This window comes from Bos indicus, chromosome 14, assembly GCF_029378745.1.
Source record: "Bos indicus isolate NIAB-ARS_2022 breed Sahiwal x Tharparkar chromosome 14, NIAB-ARS_B.indTharparkar_mat_pri_1.0, whole genome shotgun sequence".
Classification (NCBI taxonomy): domain Eukaryota; kingdom Metazoa; phylum Chordata; class Mammalia; order Artiodactyla; family Bovidae; genus Bos; species Bos indicus.
Window position 1 is genome coordinate 30458607 of NC_091773.1, and position 21001 is coordinate 30479607.

At 40.1% G+C, this 21001-nt stretch overlaps 1 protein-coding gene, 1 non-coding gene and 1 pseudogene across 6 annotated transcripts in view; all 3 read right to left on the minus strand.

Annotated features, from left to right (window-relative positions):
- Positions 1 to 21001, minus strand: part of PDE7A (phosphodiesterase 7A) — a 114044-nt gene that overhangs the window by 26806 nt on the left and 66237 nt on the right. For all 5 annotated transcript variants that reach the window (XR_011570588.1, XR_011570587.1, XR_011570589.1 and 2 more), the window contains exons 4-5: positions 2395 to 2546; positions 590 to 653 (exon numbers count right to left, since the gene is read on the minus strand). Coding sequence is in view for 2 of the 5 variants with exons in the window: in XM_019973729.2 (XP_019829288.2) it covers positions 590 to 653; positions 2395 to 2546 (216 nt within the window). In the remaining 3 variants the exon portion in view is untranslated. The remainder of the gene's footprint in view (positions 1 to 589; positions 654 to 2394; positions 2547 to 21001) is intronic.
- LOC109568159 (cytochrome b-c1 complex subunit Rieske, mitochondrial pseudogene) lies at positions 15840 to 20627 on the minus strand (annotated as a pseudogene).
- Positions 16019 to 16150, minus strand: LOC139187056 (small nucleolar RNA SNORA72). The gene has a single exon (XR_011570755.1). It is a non-coding gene; the product is annotated as a small nucleolar RNA SNORA72 (small nucleolar RNA).

Here is a 21001-nt window from a genome sequence, read left to right on the forward strand (position 1 = left end):
TATAAGATTGGAGGATGTCACTGTACATGGCTACAGCACAAAAAAACCCAAAAAGGAAACATCAAGAACCATGAGATAATAATGTGTACGTTGGGTTATTAATAGCAAGAGAAAAGAAGAATAGAAGTGCATGCTCAATCGTGTCTGACTCTGCGACCCCATGGACTTGCAGCCCGCCAGGCTCCTCTGTCCATGGGATTCTCCAGGCAAGAATACTGGAGTGGGTTGCCATGCCCTCCTCCAGGGGATCTTCCTGATTCAGGGATTGAAACCACGTCTCTTGCCATCGGCAAGTGAATTCTTTACCAACTGAACCAGCTGAGAAGCCTCTTATTAACAGCAGTAGGTTTAATTAGAGATACCCAAGTGACTATGACAGGGATTACTTTTGATTACTACTAAGAGTGATAATCAAAAGTAAAATTTTAGATGGATGCTCTAGGCTTACAGATCAGTCACTGAAGAAGGAACAATATGATGCTCCCTCAGCCAGCAGAGGGCGCCCACACTCAATAAATGAAAGCAGTGGCAATCCCATCAATGCAGCAATCCTGAGAATACATGAGAGTAAGTCAAAGTCTTCACTTACCATTTGTTAGTCTATCAAATAGAAAGATATCAAAATTCCAATTTCCAACTTTTTCCAGCATACACTGAAATGAAAACCAAACATTCCTACTGTAATTTAATCTCAGTAACTTTCTCTGTCTTTTGTAGATAGTCCATAAGGAAGCTAACAAAAACAGAAAGTGGTCGACTTAAGAAATGCTAATGATCACTCTCCTTAGTCATGACCTTTCCAAACAACTCCAAAATATGTCCAAAGGGATAAACTCCATTTGAAAAACAATTAATGTTTTCTCAATTGATAAATGCAGAGGTAAGGCTGGTGTTCCTTTTGACTTATTCTTATGCTCTCATGAACTGTCAAGAATTCCAATACCCATCAGAGAAGTGTAGTTCACACACTGCACCGTCTAGAAACTAGATTTTAAAAATCTAATAAAAGTTGCAATAGTTGAATACTTGCTACATTCCAGATACTATTAAAAATGCTTTATTTTTGACACATTCTTACTATTCACACCAACACTATCATGTAGGCATTGTTTTCAACCCTCATTTACAGATGGGAAAAGAGGGAAAAAGTCATTAACTTGCTCAGTGAGAGTCACAGAGCTGGGTCTTAAGTTAGGTGATCAGACTCTGGAATCCAGGTACCAGACACCTGTAGTATATACTACACTTAAATTATTTGTTATTTTCTTCTTAAAACACATTCCCAATTTATTTATTAATATTCCTTAAATATCCTAATAGAATAGTCCATTGCATTTACTACATAATTTTTAGGTTGATGGTTATTTCAGCCAAGCAAATAAGCCCCACAACAACCCTAAAAATCAAACAGATACTTTTACACCATGTCTTTGTAACCTGAAAATTTCATGGACTTTATTTTCAAGAAAAAATCTGTATTTTGAACCCAAAGTTCACTGTCATATATTCATATATGGCTAAATCAGCATAAGCAATACTAGGTATTACCAGAAGAAGTGATAATAGTCCTAACAACCAATGACACACAGACCAATATTCTCATTTGAAAAAGCAGAACTTGTGAACTTTCTTAAATTTAAAGAAAGTATGAGTGCTTTTCCATTGATTTGTTTTATCAAACAGGGAAGTAAATGTTTTCACTTTAATGTAATCATAGAGTGGGTACCCTGGCCCCATCTACACAAACCTACATCTAACCCGTAGGTATTAAGTCAAAGAATACTTTTACAAATGTTAGAAATGTGAGATTATTAAAAAATCCTCATTTAGTAAAAAACCACCTCAGCCAATTTCCACCTTCATTAAGATATTTCTTTTAAACTATATGAAAAAAACAATGCTCACAATCACCAAATTTAAAAAAACATTTAAATCTTCCAAATATCTCACTTATACAAGAGATCATGAAAAGTGTGACTGAAAGTCATGAGACTTCCTGTGCTGAGTTTACTTTTAAACAACTGGAAGAGAGCAACCGAGTCCCTTCTTAACTATAGTATAGAGAAATTACATCGGGAAAACCATAATATTCTTTCCAGCCTTAGGATCCTTGTGACCTTACAGTTTAATGTTCCACTGATCTACTTGCTATTACAATAAATGTTGTAATGCTATAATACATGAAAACATTTTCATTATTTTAGTTCCTTGCTCTGTAATAACCTAATCATAAGATGAACAGCTGCTCTAAAGGGAAAACCTATAATAAAAATTGAGTTCAACTGATTTCACATACCAAAAAAAGGCTAGATAAAATCAGTATCATATGGGAGAAACAAGGTTTCATTAAACCTATGTAAGAATCAATGTTTTCTTGAAGAAAGCTATACACACCTTGGCTTGTCCATTATAATCATCATCTAAAATGTTCAGAGAATTTGAAACAGTAGTACCACGAAAAAAGCGTGAAGATCTAAGATACCGCTGGAAACTTAGTAACCGTCTGATATTCCTTGCAGACACAGAAACTTCAATTTCGGATTGAGCTGAAATGAAAGGAGTAAAAAGGTGAGTAGAGTAAGTCAAAACTGCACATAACCTATCAAGAGCACCTTCTAGTTACATACCAATATTTCTTAAAATTCATCAACTGTCATGCCACATTTCTAGGAAAGAAGAGGTACTTTATTTGATTTTCAATTAAACAGCTAAGAATGAAGGGGTAAATGACCAATTTTATCAGCATTTGGAAACATAATCAGGAGTGTGGTTGGATTAATCATCAGTTTTTTCTTTTTTTAAACTTCCAAGAATGATCACCTCTCCCTCTATTGCTTCAATACACTATAGAAACACTACGGAGCAGGAGGACAAAACCTAGTTCCAAATCATCCTTCACACTGAGAAACCAGGGCCCCAGTTACATATGTTATGAGACTTAGAACTCAAGCACCTCAAATCCTAACGAGGTGTCATTTCAAATTCCTTTATGATAACTTTAGAGGAAAAGGAGATAGAATGGAGAATAACGCAGTTTGGATACTGACATGTCTTCTTTCCATGAGTCTAACCATCATGTTTCCCTGCAGTGTGAGACAGAACCAAAGTTTCTGGGGCGCCAGACAAAATAACAGACTTTGGTTAAAAGCTATCTTGTAGGGAATGAAGTCTTCAAAGTCTAGAAACTAACTAAATTCAGCGAAATGTTCACAACATAAAACATGAAAATGAAGGCTAAGGATCAACAAGTCAGCATCTCTCATCTTAACTTCCATTAACTCTCCAAAGGTCGAGTGACAGGCAATCAAAGACTCTCTAGTGTGTGTCCCATCACTAACTCTTCTATCAACCGCTATTACCCAGAGTTATCTCAGCTATAAAATAACGGCAATGATATCTAATTCAAACAGTGTTGGATTAAATGAGATACTATATACACAGGTCAGATATATAACAGGTTTCAAAGAAATGGTGCCAGTGAAGATGGTGATAAAATTGATGTTTGATGCCACTGTTTAAGAGGTAGGTATGCCTCTCGGTAATTATTCCAAGTTCCAAACCTGTTCATGTTGCTCTAAATAAAAGTATTCATTGGCCTATCACCATTTCAAACTAAACTCCATCTCCTTATCCTCGATGAAAAGGCCTCATTTTCCAGGCGGTGGCTCTCTCCAGACTCGACTCCGGCGACACCTGCCCTGGGAAGCACACCTGGACAGCTACACGCACACCTGCCGTCTAGGAGAGATGGGGGCACCTCCTCTGGGTTCTCAAGGCCGCCTGGGCAGACCCCAGTCAGACCACTTCTGATATTGTACAAAATTACTTATTTCTCTGTCTACTTCAACAAATGATGACCTCCCATACAGGCACAAACTACTTTTTCATCTTTGTATTTCAGAGCCTAATAATAGTGCCATGTAGGGATGCATAACATACACTGAATGAATGAATGAATAACTGCATGTGTGTGCATATGCTAAGCTGCTTCAATCATGTCCAACTCTTTATGACCCTATGGACTGTAGCCCACCAAGCTCCTCTGTCCATGGGCTTCTCCAGGCAGCAATACCGGAGTGGGCTGCTATGCCCTCCTTGAGTAAGTGCATACTGTTTGTGAAATAACTGATGAGTTCTGAGGTTCCCATATACTCACGTAAGCCAGAAACAACACACAGTTATGTGGTTTTTTCATCTTCCATCTCAGTGAATCTAAAATAAAGAGTATCTAGAACAACTGTGGCGTTACCTTTTGATCTTTAGCAACATGACTTACATAAAAAGGATTGGAACCAAAGTGGAAACACTATTAAATATCAAGTGATTATGTTTGAACTAGAATTAGTATGTTTGAGGAATGAGGTTAGTTTAAGTTCAGAAAATGTTCCATGTGCTTTAAAAAAAAGTATCTCATTTAGCCCTCTACAGTGTCAGAAAATGACTATTATTATCTTCCACTTTATACATGAAAACACTGAATCTACACGAGACTATATATAAGGTCACACAGTCAATACAGGGTGACAACTAGATTTTAAAACACAGATCTGCTTACAAATCCTGTGTCCACAGCATTACTCACAAATCTCTTATTTCAAATCTACCATATGGTTTATTGTTTTACCATATGGTTTAGCGACAGTTTATGATAAAATTCTGCATACACCATCATTCAAAATTGTCCTTATTTAGATGGAAGTATCTACAAAAATAAAGACATAGGGGGAAAAGCTAACATACAGAAATACAAGTATTTAATGTGACCCTTCTAACGTTATTCCTAGAAAAGACTGGGCCTGGAAGGGACAGAGTGGAATGACACGAACACACGGGGACCAGATGAGATCTAGTTAATACTAGTACTACCATCTCTGTATTTACAAGGCACTTTACAGTTTTACAAGAGTACATTCACATCTGTGATCCCGTTTAGTAATTACAGCAATCCTGTGAAGATGGCAAAGATTATCGTCTCCATTGTACAAATATAACCCCAGAAACCAATGTAGAAATGCTATATAATTAACGCATTAGAGCCAATACATTTAAGAAAGCTTCTAAAAAATGCTGTGAAAGACACATTCTATTGATTATGCAACAGTAATCTAAAAGAGTTCAAGATCATAAGCATGACTTCATGAGCATTCCCTTCTATTCAGTATCTTAAATTACACAGAGAAGGTAACAGTTTCATCACTGGCAATCACTTTGCATCCAGACACTGATAGAAGGATCACTGCTCCCAAATTACATGTCCAAACTAACCCATCCTTGAAGTAAACTTGAGAGTCTCTTTGGGAGGATAATTACATAAGGTCCAAACATTGAATGAGCCTCCTGTGAAGGGTTCAACCCACACTGTGCTGAGTGCACACAACAACACGCTAGGATCTGCACCATCAATGTAGACAGCGGCACCATCCAGGAGTCAGGGCTCTGAGACCACGGCTGGGCCTTTCCCTGCCTGTACTCCTATTTCCTAGGTGACTTCTCACAAGTCACAACTTCTTGATGTCTCACTTCCCTTAACTGGGGGGGAAAAAAAAAACCCAGAAAACTATCCATAATTCATGTCCTTATTTTCCCTACAGAGCCCTGAAGTTGGGACTCATTATCAAGAACTCTGTTTTGACCATATTGAGCATGAATATTAGATATTAGCTCAAGGGGAAAAGCTCACTCATCATAGGAGCCCAACGCCTTCCAGCAAGACTAGCCCCAGAAGTAACATTTACAACAGGGTAAGAAATAAGACCTTCACTTAATGACAGAAACAGCTTTAACAATTATGGATTATTTCACATACAATCTAAGAAAGGCCGGAGTAGCTGTCGAAACGAAATGGCAAATCATCCAGTGAAAAGAATTTTCTTTACCTAGTGGGCAAGGAGCCTATACCTAAGATTACATTCTAGAAAGAATAGAAAATTCCAAGAGACTTTGCAGAGATGGCAATGCAAACTACCTCAAAGCTTTGCCTGAGGCTTAATATAGGACCAGATTGGGAGAAGGAGTGGTATCTTTTCTTCATTACGTTTTTTCAAATATACTGCACTCACGTTTTAAAAATAAAAATCAAGGAGGGAAAGAGGGAGGGAGAAAAGAACACAGCGATAAAACCTTACCCCTACCCCATTCCCGATCCAATCAACTGCCAGACTCTCCCCTAAAATGATCATTTTTTACCTGAAAAGTTTTGTGGGTATGCTTCCTGAGTTTTTGGCTCAAACATATGGAAACACTGTTATATACCATGGTTCTACTTCTTTTACATAAATGGTAGCATATCATACTTGTTTTGTACCTTGTCTTTAAATTTTTCTTAAAACTCTTTCCCTATCAGTACACGGAGACCGTCCTCATTTTGAGGCTGTAAAAGTATTCCACCATATGGATGGACCATAATCTATCCAATCCTCTACTGAAGGACGTTGCTACAACTCCACAAATTAAAAAATACCTCTGTTTTACTAAGTATACTTATGTTTCTATGACTTGTGTTGTCTACTACCTTGGATGTCACCTTTTAATGTTATTACATTCTATATCCCCTCTTCTTTCCCTTTTCCTCTTCCAATGTCTGTTAGTTGTCAGTGCTTTCCCCCGTTCCTTTTCAGTCCAACCCCCATTTTCATTTTAGTTCAGCTCTGGAATTAAATATTCAGGTCCTTTTACCATGGCTTCCCCAGTTATCTTTGTCTTTGGGTTTCAACAATTTGCCTTTTTGTTGTGTTTTCTTATTTTTATCAGATTATAGTTGCTTTACAATGTTTAGTTTCTGCTGTACAGCAAAGTGAATCAGTTATATATACACATATATCCCCTCTTTTTCAGATTTCCTTCCCATTTAGGTCACCACAGAATATTGAGTAGAGTTCCCTGACCTATACAATAGGTTTTCATTAGTTACCTATTTTATACACAGTGTGTTAGTCACTCAATTGTGTCCAACTCTTGGCGGCCTCATGGACTGTAGCCCACCAGGCTCCTCTGTCCATGGAATTCTCCAGGCACAAATACTGGAATGGGGTGCCATTCCCTTCTCCAAGGGTTCTTCCCAACCCAGGAAATAAACCCGGGTCTCTCGCACTGCAGGCAGATTCTTTAGTGAGCCACCAGGGAAGCCCTTTTTATACATAGCATCAATAGTGTGTGTGTGTGTGTATATATATCAATCCCAAACTCCCAATTCATCCCCCCACTTCCACTCTTCCATCCATAACTTTGTTCTCTACATCTGTCTCTATTTCTGCCTTGCAAATAAACTCATCTGTACCATTTTTGTAGATTCCACATCTACGTGATATTATACGGCATTTGTTTTTCTCTTTCTGACTTAATTGCATTCCGTACAGCAGTCTCTAGGTGTCTCCATGCATCTGCAGACGGCACCGGTGCGCCACATGTTCACCCTGCTTTGAGTTCACTGAGCTTCTTGGATGTGTATATCCACATCTCCATCAGCTGCAGGAAGTTGCCCACCATTCAAACAGCTTTTTCTGCCCTCCCTCTTCTTTCTCCTGCTGGGCCTGCTATGAGTCACATGTGGTATACATGGGGATTCCTCAATGGGTTTCTTGTGGAAGGAATTTTTCTTCATTCCTTTTCCTTTCTGCTTCTCAGTCTGGATTATTTCAATGTTCTTATCTTCAAGTTTGCTGATCTATTCTTCTGCTCACTCAAATCTGCTGCTGAATCCCTCTAGTGAATTTCTCATTTCAGTTATCATACTTATCAGCTCCAGAACTTGTTGGGTTCTTTTTTATAATTCCTATTTATTGAGATTCAGATTTTGTTCACACAGCGCCTTCCTGATTTCCTCTCATTCTCTCCCTTGGTTTGCTTTAGCTCATTGAGCATTAAAGACAGTTGAGTTAACCTCTTTGATTAGCAGTTCCCATGTGTGGGCATCCTCGGGGTGGCTGCTGTGATGTTCTTTTGTCATATGTATGGGTCATAGTTTCCAATTTCTTTTTATGTTCTATAGTTTTTCACTGAGAACTGGACATTGTGCGAATTATACTTGGGGAACTGGAAATCTAATCTCTCACTCTTCCAGGACTGTTTATTTTTACTTGTTGTGGGCTGAAGCCAACTGTTTTGTGATTTTTCCAAACTGGCCTTTGCATATCTATTTGACTTTGTTTACTCCTTGTAGTGTGTGGTCACTGAAGCTCCTATTACAGTATTGCTGAAGTCAGTTGGTGACCCAACACAGATTTCCCAAATGTCTGGCTCCAAAGGCCAGGGGGTGAGGGCAGTACCGATTCCTTAACTCTTCTGGTAGATGCTGCTGGCCGAAGCCTCTGCAGCTGAAAAGGGATGAAACCCAGGCAAACATCAATGCCCATGCCTCGGAATCTGCCAGACTGACTTAAAGACGCAACTCCAAATTTCTGGAGGACTAGATCCCCACTGCCCACCCTGGCCTCACCAAGCCATGACTGGACAGCGTTCCCACAGGCTGAGGGCCGAGGGGTGAGTGACGATCACGGGTCTGTGCCCAACACAACGCCCAATCGCCGAAGAGCAGCAGCCCCTCCCTCAGCAAGCAGTCCTCGTCAGTGTCCAGCCAGCGCCCGGAGTCCTGAAATAGTGAATTCTGCCCATCCCCCCTTTAAAGCGGTTGTTTTGATGGAGAGATCAACCCCTGGAGCTTCCTACCCTGTTATTTTGAGGCACACCGTCACTTTCTTTTAAAAGGTATGTTTTTCCTGGTTCTTTCTGGGAGCAGCTGCCCTATGCCTTCTCCTCTCCTCAACATGGGTTTGAGAATGGGGACAAGCTGCACGGGAAGGCTTAGCGGCCCAGGAACAACAGCTATCAATAGTCTGGCCCGCAAAGTAGTTTTCAATCAACTCTTTCCTATATACATGTATACATAAAGTTTCTCTTTCATCCCACACAGTTCACAGTTTTTTTAACTTACAAATTCATGAATATCTCTTCAAGTCAGTAAATGGAATTTACGTGTCCCATCATTTTTACTAGCCAAATATAAAGTATGGAAATCATCATCATTTACTAAATCTTTTTGCTGTTCCTAACTTTCACATTTCTTACCAACAATTCTGCAATAACCATTCCTGTGACGAAATCTTGGCACCCATCCTGAGTCCCTTAGAACAAACCTTCAGAAGCAGAACAAGCACACAGCAGCACAGTTCAATGGAGAACAGGTTTTCTAAAAGAAAATGATACAGAAATTTCCAGAACTGTCCTAGGATAGCTTCCAAAGGATGATGGAAGAAAAGGGAATCAGTAACTGTAAATCAAGGATGAAGCACGATGAGATCATTTTAAGGTGGAAAATTTTAGTTTCTTCAGGTTTGCTTCGTCCACCCTATCCTTCCTCCACACACAGATACACACTGATGCCCTGTAAGAAGTAAGGATAAAGTTTCTATATTGAAACAAGCAAGTAGAGGCCACTATGGCGAAGATACCATAGTTGAATGAGTTGGTATGAGCAGCATCATTTAGGAATGGAAAAAAGAGGACACATGGGGAACTGCAGACAAGAAAGAGTGATCAGGGATTCCCCTGGTGGTCCAGTGACTAAGACTGCACGCTCCCAAAGCAGGGGTCACGGGGTCAATCCCTGGCCAAGGAGCTAAGATCCTGCTTGCCACATGTGCGGCGTGGGCAAAAACAAATGCAGAAGAAAAAAAAAAAATATATATATATACTATTATATATGTTATATATTTTTTTTTTAAAAGAAGAGTGATCATGAGAACTTAACTAGTACTTCCATTCAGACAATTACTAAAAGAGCTAACCCCAGACCACATTACATAAAATCTGACCCTATTGCCAATATTCTCATGAACTCATTTTGTGACATGAGACATGCCATTATTTATTTCACAGCATAACAGACAACAGATTAAAGGTGTCTTTATTAAAGCCCAGCTTCCACCAGGCTAGGACTATTTAAGTCCTAGGCTTGTTCTAGTTTACATGGTTACCTACATTCCAGTCCAGCTTAGAAAGCCGACAGGGCTCAGTGACTTAATCAAGTTACTATTAAGAACTGTTGGCACTGCTGGTTCTCTTTTAAAATATCACATTACCTCACTGTGTGACCACAAACAAACTAATCAACCTTCACCCAAACTAAATGAGCCTTGTTACTTAATGATCATGGGAGTTACTTCCAGTCACCCACCCTTGGCTTCTCAGAGCCAGCAATGAAATGTGGGATAGCAGTAAATTTAGAAGCCGTGTTTTTCTCTTGCTTTTTTCCTTCAGACTAGAAAGCGGACTGAAAAAAGAAATCTAGGCAATAGGTTAGGGAAACAGACGGGCTGGAAATCGACATACCTTGAGCAGTATCATGCCCAGGGCTCCCACAGACCCTCTTCTCTATCACGGCAGAGACATCACTGGCATTTAGTCAAAAGACGAAAGAGATTTTTCACAGAAAAAGCTTTTGGATTTTGAGACGTGATCACTACCTGCTTTAATCGTCCACGAGAGGGCGCCCTGCAGTCACTATTATCTGCTACCTTTACACCATGACAATCATTTACATGCATGTTAGCATGAGTTCCCCTTGGAGATTGTTTAAAAAAAAATTTTTTTTTTTTTTTTAAATCAGTGCTGCAAGGTTTTAACTCTAGACTAAAGCAAGGTCATACTGAATGATAATTGAGTAAAAAAATTAAGATGTTCTATGTTCTGAAGGAGATCAGCCCTGGGATTTCTTTGGAAGGAATGATGCTAAAGCTGAAACTCCAGTACTTTGGCCACCTCATGGGAAGAGTTGACTCATTGGAAAAGACTCTGATGCTGGGAGGGATTGGGGGCAGGAGGAGAAGGGGACGACAGAGGATGAGATGGCTGGATGGCATCACTGACTTGATGGACGTGAGTCTGAGTGAACTCCGGGAGTTGGTGATGGACAGGGAGGCCTGGTGTGCTGCAATTCATGGGGTCTCAAAGAGTTGGACATGACTGAGTGACTGAACTGAACTGATGTTCTAATCTCTCTTTAATTTTCCTTAAAAAAGAATAGGAGCCATATCAGGAAGCCTACTGTTAAATACTGAATAAATACATTTAGTTACATCTAAATTCAAGTTTTCCTGGAAGAATTTTTACATTCAGCATGCATGGATAAAGGGGGAAAAAGCAGCGAGGTGCTGAAAGCGATGGTCTTTAAGGAGTAGCCTGTACTGATACAAAGCGGCAATGCAGCAAGGCAAATAAACACACGAGCTGTGGAGTCATACACCTGGGTTTGAATCCCAGGTCTGCCACTTCTACTAGTAACATCAGGAATGTTATTTAAGTTACCGAACTGAACCTCAGTTTAATTACAAATGATGGAACAGTCATCTTTGCAGGTCAAACAAATACTGGTTAAAAGAAATAGGAGAAACTATATTTGTAATTTCAAATTTCAAATGTAATTTCAAATTTCCTATTTCCTTGTAAATAGGAAAGTAATGACCAGGCAGTACAGTATGAAAGAGAGTAAGAAAAACAATATAACAACAACAAAGTCCTTGTTTAGTCATTAAGTCGTGTCTGACTCTTTGGAACTCCATGGACTGCAGCAAAGCCAGGCTTCCTTGTCATAGCTGAGGGAAACGCCATGCAACGACTTCCGTTCTTAAAGCGAAGAAGCGGTAAGAAGGGTATGAGTTTGCGTGGGAGTTACTGTATACTAAAGACTTAGATAATCCAAGACAATAAAATCAGTATGACATAAACTTTTAAGCTCAAAATAAACACAGAAACACATGTTCTTTCTGTTCATATCACTAAGTATCAAAAAAGTACCCAAGTCTAACAGGGCCCTGTTAGGAAGATAAAAAACAACCCAAATGCACATGAGGCTCTAAGGCAAAATTTAAGGAGAGTTTTGTCTGTTGTCACTGTAGATCACCACAATAAAGACCACATGAGACATCTGATTCAACGTAAGGGCACTGGCCCGCCTGAATTCCGTTTACGGCTAATACAGATCATACTTAGAGAAATACAAATGGGACCTTATAAAGTCTAACTGGTAGAAGATATCCAGTTTAGTCAACTTGATGCAACAAGAATATATTCAGTCTTTATAATGAACCATAAAGAAGACTGAGCACTGAAGAATTGATGCTTTCAAACTGTGGTGCTGGAGAATACTCTTGAGAGTCCCTTGGACTGCAAGGACATCAAACCAGTCAATCCTAAAGGAAATCAACCCTCAATGTTCATTGGAAGGACTGATGCTGAAGCTGGAGCTCTAATACTTTGGCCACCTGATGCAAACAGCTGATTCATTGGAAAAGACCCTGATGCTGGGAAAGACTGAAGGCAGAAGGAGAAGGGGGTGACAGAGGATGAGACGGTTGGATGGCATCATTGACTCAGTGGACATAAGTTTGAGCAAACTCCGTGAGAAAATGAAGGAAAGTCTGGTATGTTGCGGTCAGTGAGGTCGCAGAGATGGACACGACTGAGCCAATGAACAACCAAAAAAGAGCCATAGGCTGCAAAAAACCAGAAACAAAAAGATGAGTAAGGCTAAAAGCCTTTGAGGCTACGATGTAAATACCTCGAAAGGTTCCCTTGGTATGGGGTGGAATAAAGTGCTGAAGTGAACATAAAGGCTCAAGATAATGGGCAAAACACATTTACATAGAATGGAACATTATCATGCGTCAGAAGTTAAAAGAAAATGGAAAACTGCATTTCTGTGGACATGAAAGAAACATACTGCTTATATTACATCTTGTCCAATGTTGGCAGACAGACCAGGGCTTCCACTCTGGATGACGTCAATGAGCTTTGGTGAATTCCATGAAAAGAGGGAACTGTCAAGCTGACAGCTTCGGTTACTATTTAATAATCACATCAGAATCTTTCAAAGGAAGATCTTAGATTTTCTAAGTGTACATGTGGAACAGAATTATAATAATTATTTTATGTTTAAAGAGATTAGAATTTGTTATTATAGAAGCTAAAGAGAATGTATAACTAAAAGAATATTGAATGTAGGGACATTAAAATTAGAACAAACATGAATTTTGAAAAAACTCAATATGGAACCCATTAAGTCCAACAGTTAGACCTGGACATGGAACAACAGACTGGTTCCAAATAGGAAAAGGAGAACATCAAGGCTGTATATTGTCACCCTGCTTATTTAACTCATGAGAAATGCTGGGCTGGAAAAAGCACAAGCTGGAATCAAGATTGCCCGGAGAAATATCAATAACCTCAGATATGCAGATGACACCACCCTTATGGCAGAAAGTGAAGAGGAACTAAAAAGTCTCTTGATGAAAGTGAAAGAGGAGAGTGAAAAAGTTGGCTTAAAGCTCAACATTCAGAAAACTAAGATCATGGCATCTGGTCCCATCACTTCATGGGAACTAGATGGGGAAACAGTGGAAACAGTGTCAGACTTTATTTTTGGGGGGCTCCAAAATCACCAAAGATGGTGACTGCAGCCACGAAATTAAAAGACGCTTACTCCTTTATGACCAACCTAGACAGCATATTCAAAAGCAGAGACATTACTTGGCCAACAAAGGTCCGTCTAGTCAAGGCTACGGTTTTCCCAGTAGTCATGTATGGATGTGAGAGTTGGACTGTCAAGAAAGCTGAGCGCCGAAGAATTGATGCTTTTGAACTGTGGTGTTGGAGAAGACTGGACTCCAAGGAGATCCAACCAGTCCATCCTAAAGGAGGTCAGTCCTGGGTGTTCATTGGAAGGACTGATGCTAAAGCTGAAACTCCAATACTTTGGCCACCTCATGCAGAGAGCTGACTCATTGGAAAAGACCCTGATGCTAGGAGGGATTGGGGGCAGGAGGAGAACGGGACAACAGAGGATGAGATGGCTGAACAGCATCACCAACTCAATGGACATGAGTTTGAGTAGGCTCCGGGAGCTGGTGATGGACAGGAAGGCCTGGCATGCTGTGATTCATGGGGTTGCAAAGAGTTGGACACGACTGAGTGACTGAACTGAAGTCCAACTAATTTAAGAGTCCAAAGTATTATATTTCAAGAGACCAGGTGTATCAATTGGACACAGAAAAATATTTGTAGGAATATTTGGGGCTCTTAATCCAGCCTACAGAAAGCTGGTCACTAAAGCCAACTTACTGAAAAGAAGGAAACTGACAGGAGGGAGGCTCCTTGAAAGCCTGGTGAGGCGCTGTGATGCTCAGGAGCAAAGAAGTTGCATTAGGGAGACCCAGCTCAGGGGCCCTTTTCAGTTCACACCACTCAGCCACCAGCCTAACATCTTTGCCACTCTCTTGCTCTCTCTAATCAATCACTTTCTCTCTCCTCAGCCTTCTTTTCTCCCCCCCATTACTTCTTCCTCCCAATTTTTCTTATTGCACATATTGCTCATTATTATCAGGTGCTTCAAAACCGTCAGTCTTCACAACCATAAGGTAAGGAGACTACACAGTTTACAAATTAGTTGCATGAGGGACATCAAGAATCAGTTTATAAATGCCAGACGACCAGAAGTCTGGACCTAAGTGGAAGTAATTCCTAGACAGAGCAGGTCTGAAGGTTGGGGATCCTGTAAGAATGGGATGAATGTTGAAGTTTTTCAGTAGCTGTCAAAGAAGTGTCAATGCTAACACCCAAGTTGAAATGTTTGCCAGAAACTAATCAACTGCCTATTGAGAAAGTGCACCAAGCCTTTTAAAAAAAGGTGTATGTTATAAAATGATCACACGATTACAAGAGTCAACTGCTTTATCTGCTAATAATCCTACAGATTTCAACATCATTACAGGATTCCATGTATAGCTTTGGGGGACAGACAAGGGACAAAGAGGTTAAGTAAGAAGCACCAATGTTAGCTCTTTGCTATCTAAACAAGTAATTAGTGGTTAGCATACTGTGAATACTCATGGGTTGTTATGACACTTTTAAATAGCATCACCAGAAACTGCTCTCAATCAGTAAGCAATCTTACATCTCTTTTTGGGCTGAATAAAAATTTCTGACTAATGTGAGCATCTGAAAATTTCAGCAGTATCTTTAATAAGTTAAGATCTTCCAAATTTCTTGATAAACACAACCCATCATATAATTCCCACTGATATGTAAGTTCTGTCTAAACTGCAAAAATGGAGGGCTTTCCTTGTAGCTCAGCTGGTAAAGAATCTGCCTGTAATGCTGGAGACCTGGGCTTGATTCCTGGGTCAGGAAGATTCCCTAGAGAAGGAGATGGTAACCCACTCCAGTATTCTTGCCATGGACGGAGGAGCCTGGCGGCTACAGTCCATAGGGTCTTAAGAGTCAGACACGACTTGGTGGCTATATCACCAACATCCAGAGAAGAAAATATTAGTACACAACAGTACCCCAAGGAACATTTCTGAGCATCCTAAAATAATGTCAACAATGACTTCTTTACATGAAAAATTCCTTTCTCAAACTATGCAAATACGTATGATACACATTATCTTTTGCACTGTAAGGTAAGCAATAAGAACACAAACAGAGGTAAAAGAAAGCTTCATAAAATTTCTTTACTGAGCGATGATTCCTGGGAAAATTTTTTGTTTTCTTGTCCCACAGAACCAAGATAATAACACCTGATAAGTTCACCAAGAAGCTAGCATGAACCGTCTACTTAAAGCATTAGAGACCAAGACACAAACAACCAAACAAAACCCCCTGAACAACAACAAAACCTAGTTAAGAGTGAAAGCTTCTGTAGGATACATCCATTAGTTGAGGGAAGATTTAACTTTTTTTTTTTTTTTTTTTAAAACAAGCTCTGGCCAGTTTTATTAAAGAAAAATTGTACATGATTTACTTTTCACCAGTCTGTTCTGGCATGCTTCTAATAATATCAGAATCACCTAAAAAATAAAACACAATAATTTTTACAACTTATTTAGTGGCAACTGGTAATCATCAAACTAGCAATGGTTATCTTCAAAAGTTATCACACTAGCTGTGCTACCATTTCTCAAGGTTGGTCAGACACCTAGAGTCACAGACATTTCCCACACAAGACGTGTCATGTAAATCAGACTTGGTTTATCACCAGCATTTATAAAGCCAGACCTAGGCAGAGAACTAGGTCTGGGGACACATGCATGGTCTTAATATAGCGAATGTTTAGCCTGCCCTGATTATTACAAAATCAGAACAGCGAGAATATTCGCAGGAAGATTTAACTTTTAAAGCAGAATCTGCAACAAACAGATCTTCAACAGATCAGAATCTGCAACAGACCAACCCTGACTGCAGGTTTACAACACACCAGGTGTTTGGGAAAATACTTCTAGCAAAGAGGATGCATGGTCATAAAAATCCCTCCACCCTCTGTAATCACGATTAGAGGGTAGTTTCAAAATGTCCTCCCAAAGTCTGAACTCTCTCCCTTCTTTACAAACAACCACAGATCTGATCTAATATTGGTTAATAAATTTGTACTCTGAGTATAAACCCCTGATTCTTAATAAATGCATAATTTAATTACCATACTTTTAAAGCTTTTTGTTTGGAGATCACAAAAAGTTACAAAGCCAAATAGTACAAGGAATACTTTGTATCACATACCTCTTTATTCAGATTTGCCATTGTTAACGTTTTATTTCACCTGCTTTACCATTTTGTACTGTGTGTGTGCGTGTGTGTGTGTGTGCACACGTGTGCACGTGCATTGTGTGGTATGTGACCTGATTCTATTTTGAATATCTGAGTGTAGGTTTTAAACATTTTGGTGTTTACCCTCAAATACTTCAGTGAGTAACACCACAACCTAATTAATACATGCTCCTATTATAAATAAGACCAACATGAATGTCTTCCCACCTCCATTCACATGTGTATAATATTATTCCCTTTGCACACATTTCTAGTGTTGAAATCAAAGAGGAAAAAACATGTTTAAATTTCCTGATGCATAGTTTGTAATAATGTGAGCTTCTATCACTAGCACCTCAGTGGCTCATTTGCTTAACTTGCTACATCTGATAGGAATTTGTCTTAAGAGTGAGGCTGAAGACTGCTTCTGTATTTGATGTATTTCCATGTTCAGCTAATTTTCTTCTTCTGCCTCCTTATACCCTTTTAGCGGAGAAGGCAATGGCACCCCACTCCAGTACTCTTGCCTGGAAAATCCCACGGACGGAGGAGCCTGTTAGGCTGCAATCCATGGGGTCGCTAAGAGTCGGACACGACTGAGCAACTTCACTTTCACTTTCATGCATTGGAGAAGGAAATGGCAGCCCACTCCAGTGTTCTTGCCTGGAGAATCCCAGGGACGGGGGAGCCTGGTGGGCTGCCGTCTATGGGGTCGCACAGAGTCAGACACGACTGAAGCGACTTAGCATAGCATAGCATAGCATAGCATACCCTTTTAGAAAGATTCAAAGTCAGAACTCACTGCATGATAACGCTCATGGCAAATCCTTTTGTGAAAATCCATTTATAGGCCTCACGAAAGCAAAAATGATGATTTATGACAAAGGATAATCCAAACCACAGAAACTTAAGGCAGATTATGTGATATCTATGTAATAAAATTATTATTGAGGTTCCACTTGTTAACTTGGAGCCTGTAATTGTTCCCTGAAAGGCTAAATAGCTAGAGGAGAATGCACCTTGATATGGTAAACCCAAACACTGTTTCTTATGTACTAAGAAATCTTTTTAAGATCACACTTCACAAAATACGCCAGATTAAAATTTTTTCTTTTCAGAATTCTGAGTGGTGTAATAAATAGAGCCTACTATACCAGCAGGAAAGAATGACTCACTTTTCTCCATCTTAAAAACCCCTCCAAATTAAATGATCATCTTGGCTTAGAGAGACACTCCTGTTTTGCAATAACTACAGGATCAGTTTCACAGTGACAATTTTCAACTGTGGCCCAGAGTCTAGGACATTTGTCACGATGGGGTCGGGAAGAGAATCCGCAATCCTCGGAAGCTGTGTGGACTCCTCTGAGATGCCAAACCACAGAGGTGCCACATCAGGAGGTCAGCGTGCATGCCCAGGTCCCCACACCCGAGGAGCCTCCTCAAGTCTGGGACTGCCTCACATTGCCTCTGACCACTTCTTGTCACTAGGTTTCATGTTTCACCCAATCTGGGCATCTTTATCTCTGAGAAGGAGTATTTATTTCATCCATTTACCTTTATTGCCATCACTGATATCTTTGGTCATATTTTTGTCTTTAGATTTTATATTCTTTGCTCCTGGTTTCATAGTGACTTAGAAGATAAACATCCTATTTTAATTCCATGAAAGATTATTTCCAACAATGTGACCATTTCTAACTTTCCTCTCCCACCAAAAAGCCCCATTATGTCTATTTAAGATTTCCAACATCTTTTAATAATTGTAATATTCAAATCCTCCATTTCCCTAAATTTAGTTAAAGACAAGGGGTAGCCTAGGGACTCACAATGCAACTGCATTTTTCTTTAGGTCAATATGTGGACTTCACCATTGTACTGATATTCTTACTCAGAGCCAATTTTTGAAATATTACAATATTTACAAAGAATTTTATCTAAACGTTTCAATGGGTATATGTTCACATGAACCAAAATTCAAAAGGGTGTACAACAAAAATTTTCTTTCTCATATCCTCAAGCCACCCTCCTGGAGGCAACCAATGTTACCAAGTTCTAATGTATTGTTACAAAGAACAAGTACTCTCCCTTTCCCAAAAAAAACAGCTAAGCTTGGAGTATTCTTTTATGCTATTCATATTCTTTTTACTAATATTTGTTTCCAAAGATTTTTTATAGATATTTACACAGAGTATTATATGTGCCTCTTGAATACTGTATTTGCTCTACACAGAAATAAGTCTGAATGATTCCTTTTTTTAATCTGAAAGAATTTAAAGAGCTGTGAAACTAATTGTTGTTTAGTCCCTAAGTTGTGTCCAACTCTTTGTGACCACATGGACTGTAGCCCACCAGGCTCCTCTGTCCATGGAATTCTCCAGGCAAGAATACTGGAGTGGGTTGTCAGTTCCTTCTCCAGGGGATCTTCCTGACCCAGGGATCTAATCTGTGTCTCCTGCACTGGCAGGTGGATTCTTTACCGTCTGAGCCACCAGGGAAGCCAATAATCAGTCTTGATCCTGAATAATTTGCTGTAAAACCTCAGGACGTCATGTTTTTATGAGCATAACAATGTTTAATGGTGGCTTTTTTAGGTGAATGCTTGAAAGTATTCAACATTAAATTCAATTTACATGTTTGCAAACACATTATTAGCAATTCTTAAATATTTCAACTCAACTAATTCAAAGCACAGAAGGCTTGTTCTCAAGTAACTCTTCTGAGGTGACGTGAAGACTGAAAGAAGCCTGTAACTCGAGTCCAGGTCTCCAACCAACAATCACCATATCACCACTGGTGAACTCATATGAGGGAACTTCAAGGTTGAGAGGTGCAGGCCCCTTCCTGATCCTGCCAGACGCATCATGGTGTGATCCATGGCAAGGGCAGTAATAATCACCAAAATCTCCTGCATTTGCAACGGGTACACAACCAAGATGCGTACAAACACCTATCAAGATAACCCACTCAGGTTTCTTTACTCGTTCTAAATCATGCTGTGGGTCCCTCAACTGGGACACTTCAACTGCAGCTTCCTGGTCAATTTCCTTTTTGGTTCGATGGCACACGAACAGGGGTTTGCCTCTCCATTGAAAGCCATGTTCTTCCCCTCTGGAATATCGGATAACTTGATTTCAATTTTCGACATGGCCAACACATCGGCAGAAGCACGCATGCTGGAAACAAACTGAGAGACGACATTCTTGGCAGCATATGCGACACCCACAGTAGCTGTTGCAGTTATCAAACAGGAAAAACCTTTCCGAGCCTCACTGCTCTCTTTCGAAGACTTTGTACTATCTAACACTTCAGGGCGACGATAGTCAGAGAAGTCAGGCACTTTGATGTCTGTATGGGAATAACGAACAGAAGCAGGGACATTGAGGCCCACGGAAGCGACCAAAGGCCGGCCCGAGGCCTGGCCTCTGAGCGACTCCCGGCACAGGATGGAGCGCTTCAAGTCCAGCACAGGCGACTCCGAGGTGGCCGGCACCGCGGCCTGTACCAGGGGCCACAGCACACCCGCCACCCCATGGGATGTGGCCAATAGGACGGGCGCAAATGGGCCCGAGCGGGCGGCGACCGATAGGAACTAGAAGAGAAATTCAAAATACTTACTCTATAGTTTCATTAAAAAGTAACATTATAGGATTTCTGGTTTCTAGAACTGCATAGAAGGAGCTGAGAACTTGCCATTCTGTCCTAACAACACACAAGAAGCTGAACAGACTGAAAAGTTAACAACTCCTCCAGGATCCACTGAAGAGGTGGGGACACCAGGCGACTCACTGCCCCAAGGTTGGAGAGACAGGCGAACAGAGACTTATTGGCGCAGAGACTCACAAACAGAAACCTCCTTGAGAGCCAGTGCTGGGGCAGAGGAACCTGAACACAGTTGGTGAGCTTCTGGAGGGTTCCCTGAGAGAGAAAAAGCTTCAGGGAAATCTAGGCATGGGCTGAGTACAGGATGAAGCTTGTGAGATTTACCTCCAGGAGCCTGACCAGCTTAATCCCACAGTAAACTTCTGGCAAAACTCACAGAGGAAGAATTGGCCCATCTGAAAAGGCTTATATCTATTAATACTAAAGAATCTGAATCATTAATCAGGAACCTTCCAAAACAGAAAACACGAGGCCTAGATGGGTTTCACTGGTGAATTATTTAAGGAAAAATTTATACCAATTCTTTACAATCCCTTTCAGAGTCTAGAAGCAGAGGCAACACTTCCTAACTCACTCTAAAGAGACATTATATATAAAAAAGAAAACTACAGACCATTATCTCTCATGCACATAAATGCAAAGATTCTCAAAAAAATCACAGATCACCTTAATCTAATCATTGACTGAGATACTTTAAGGCTGGGATTTATTTCTAACACACAGCTCTTGGAATTTCTAACTTAAGCATAGAGAGTTTACACAGACAATC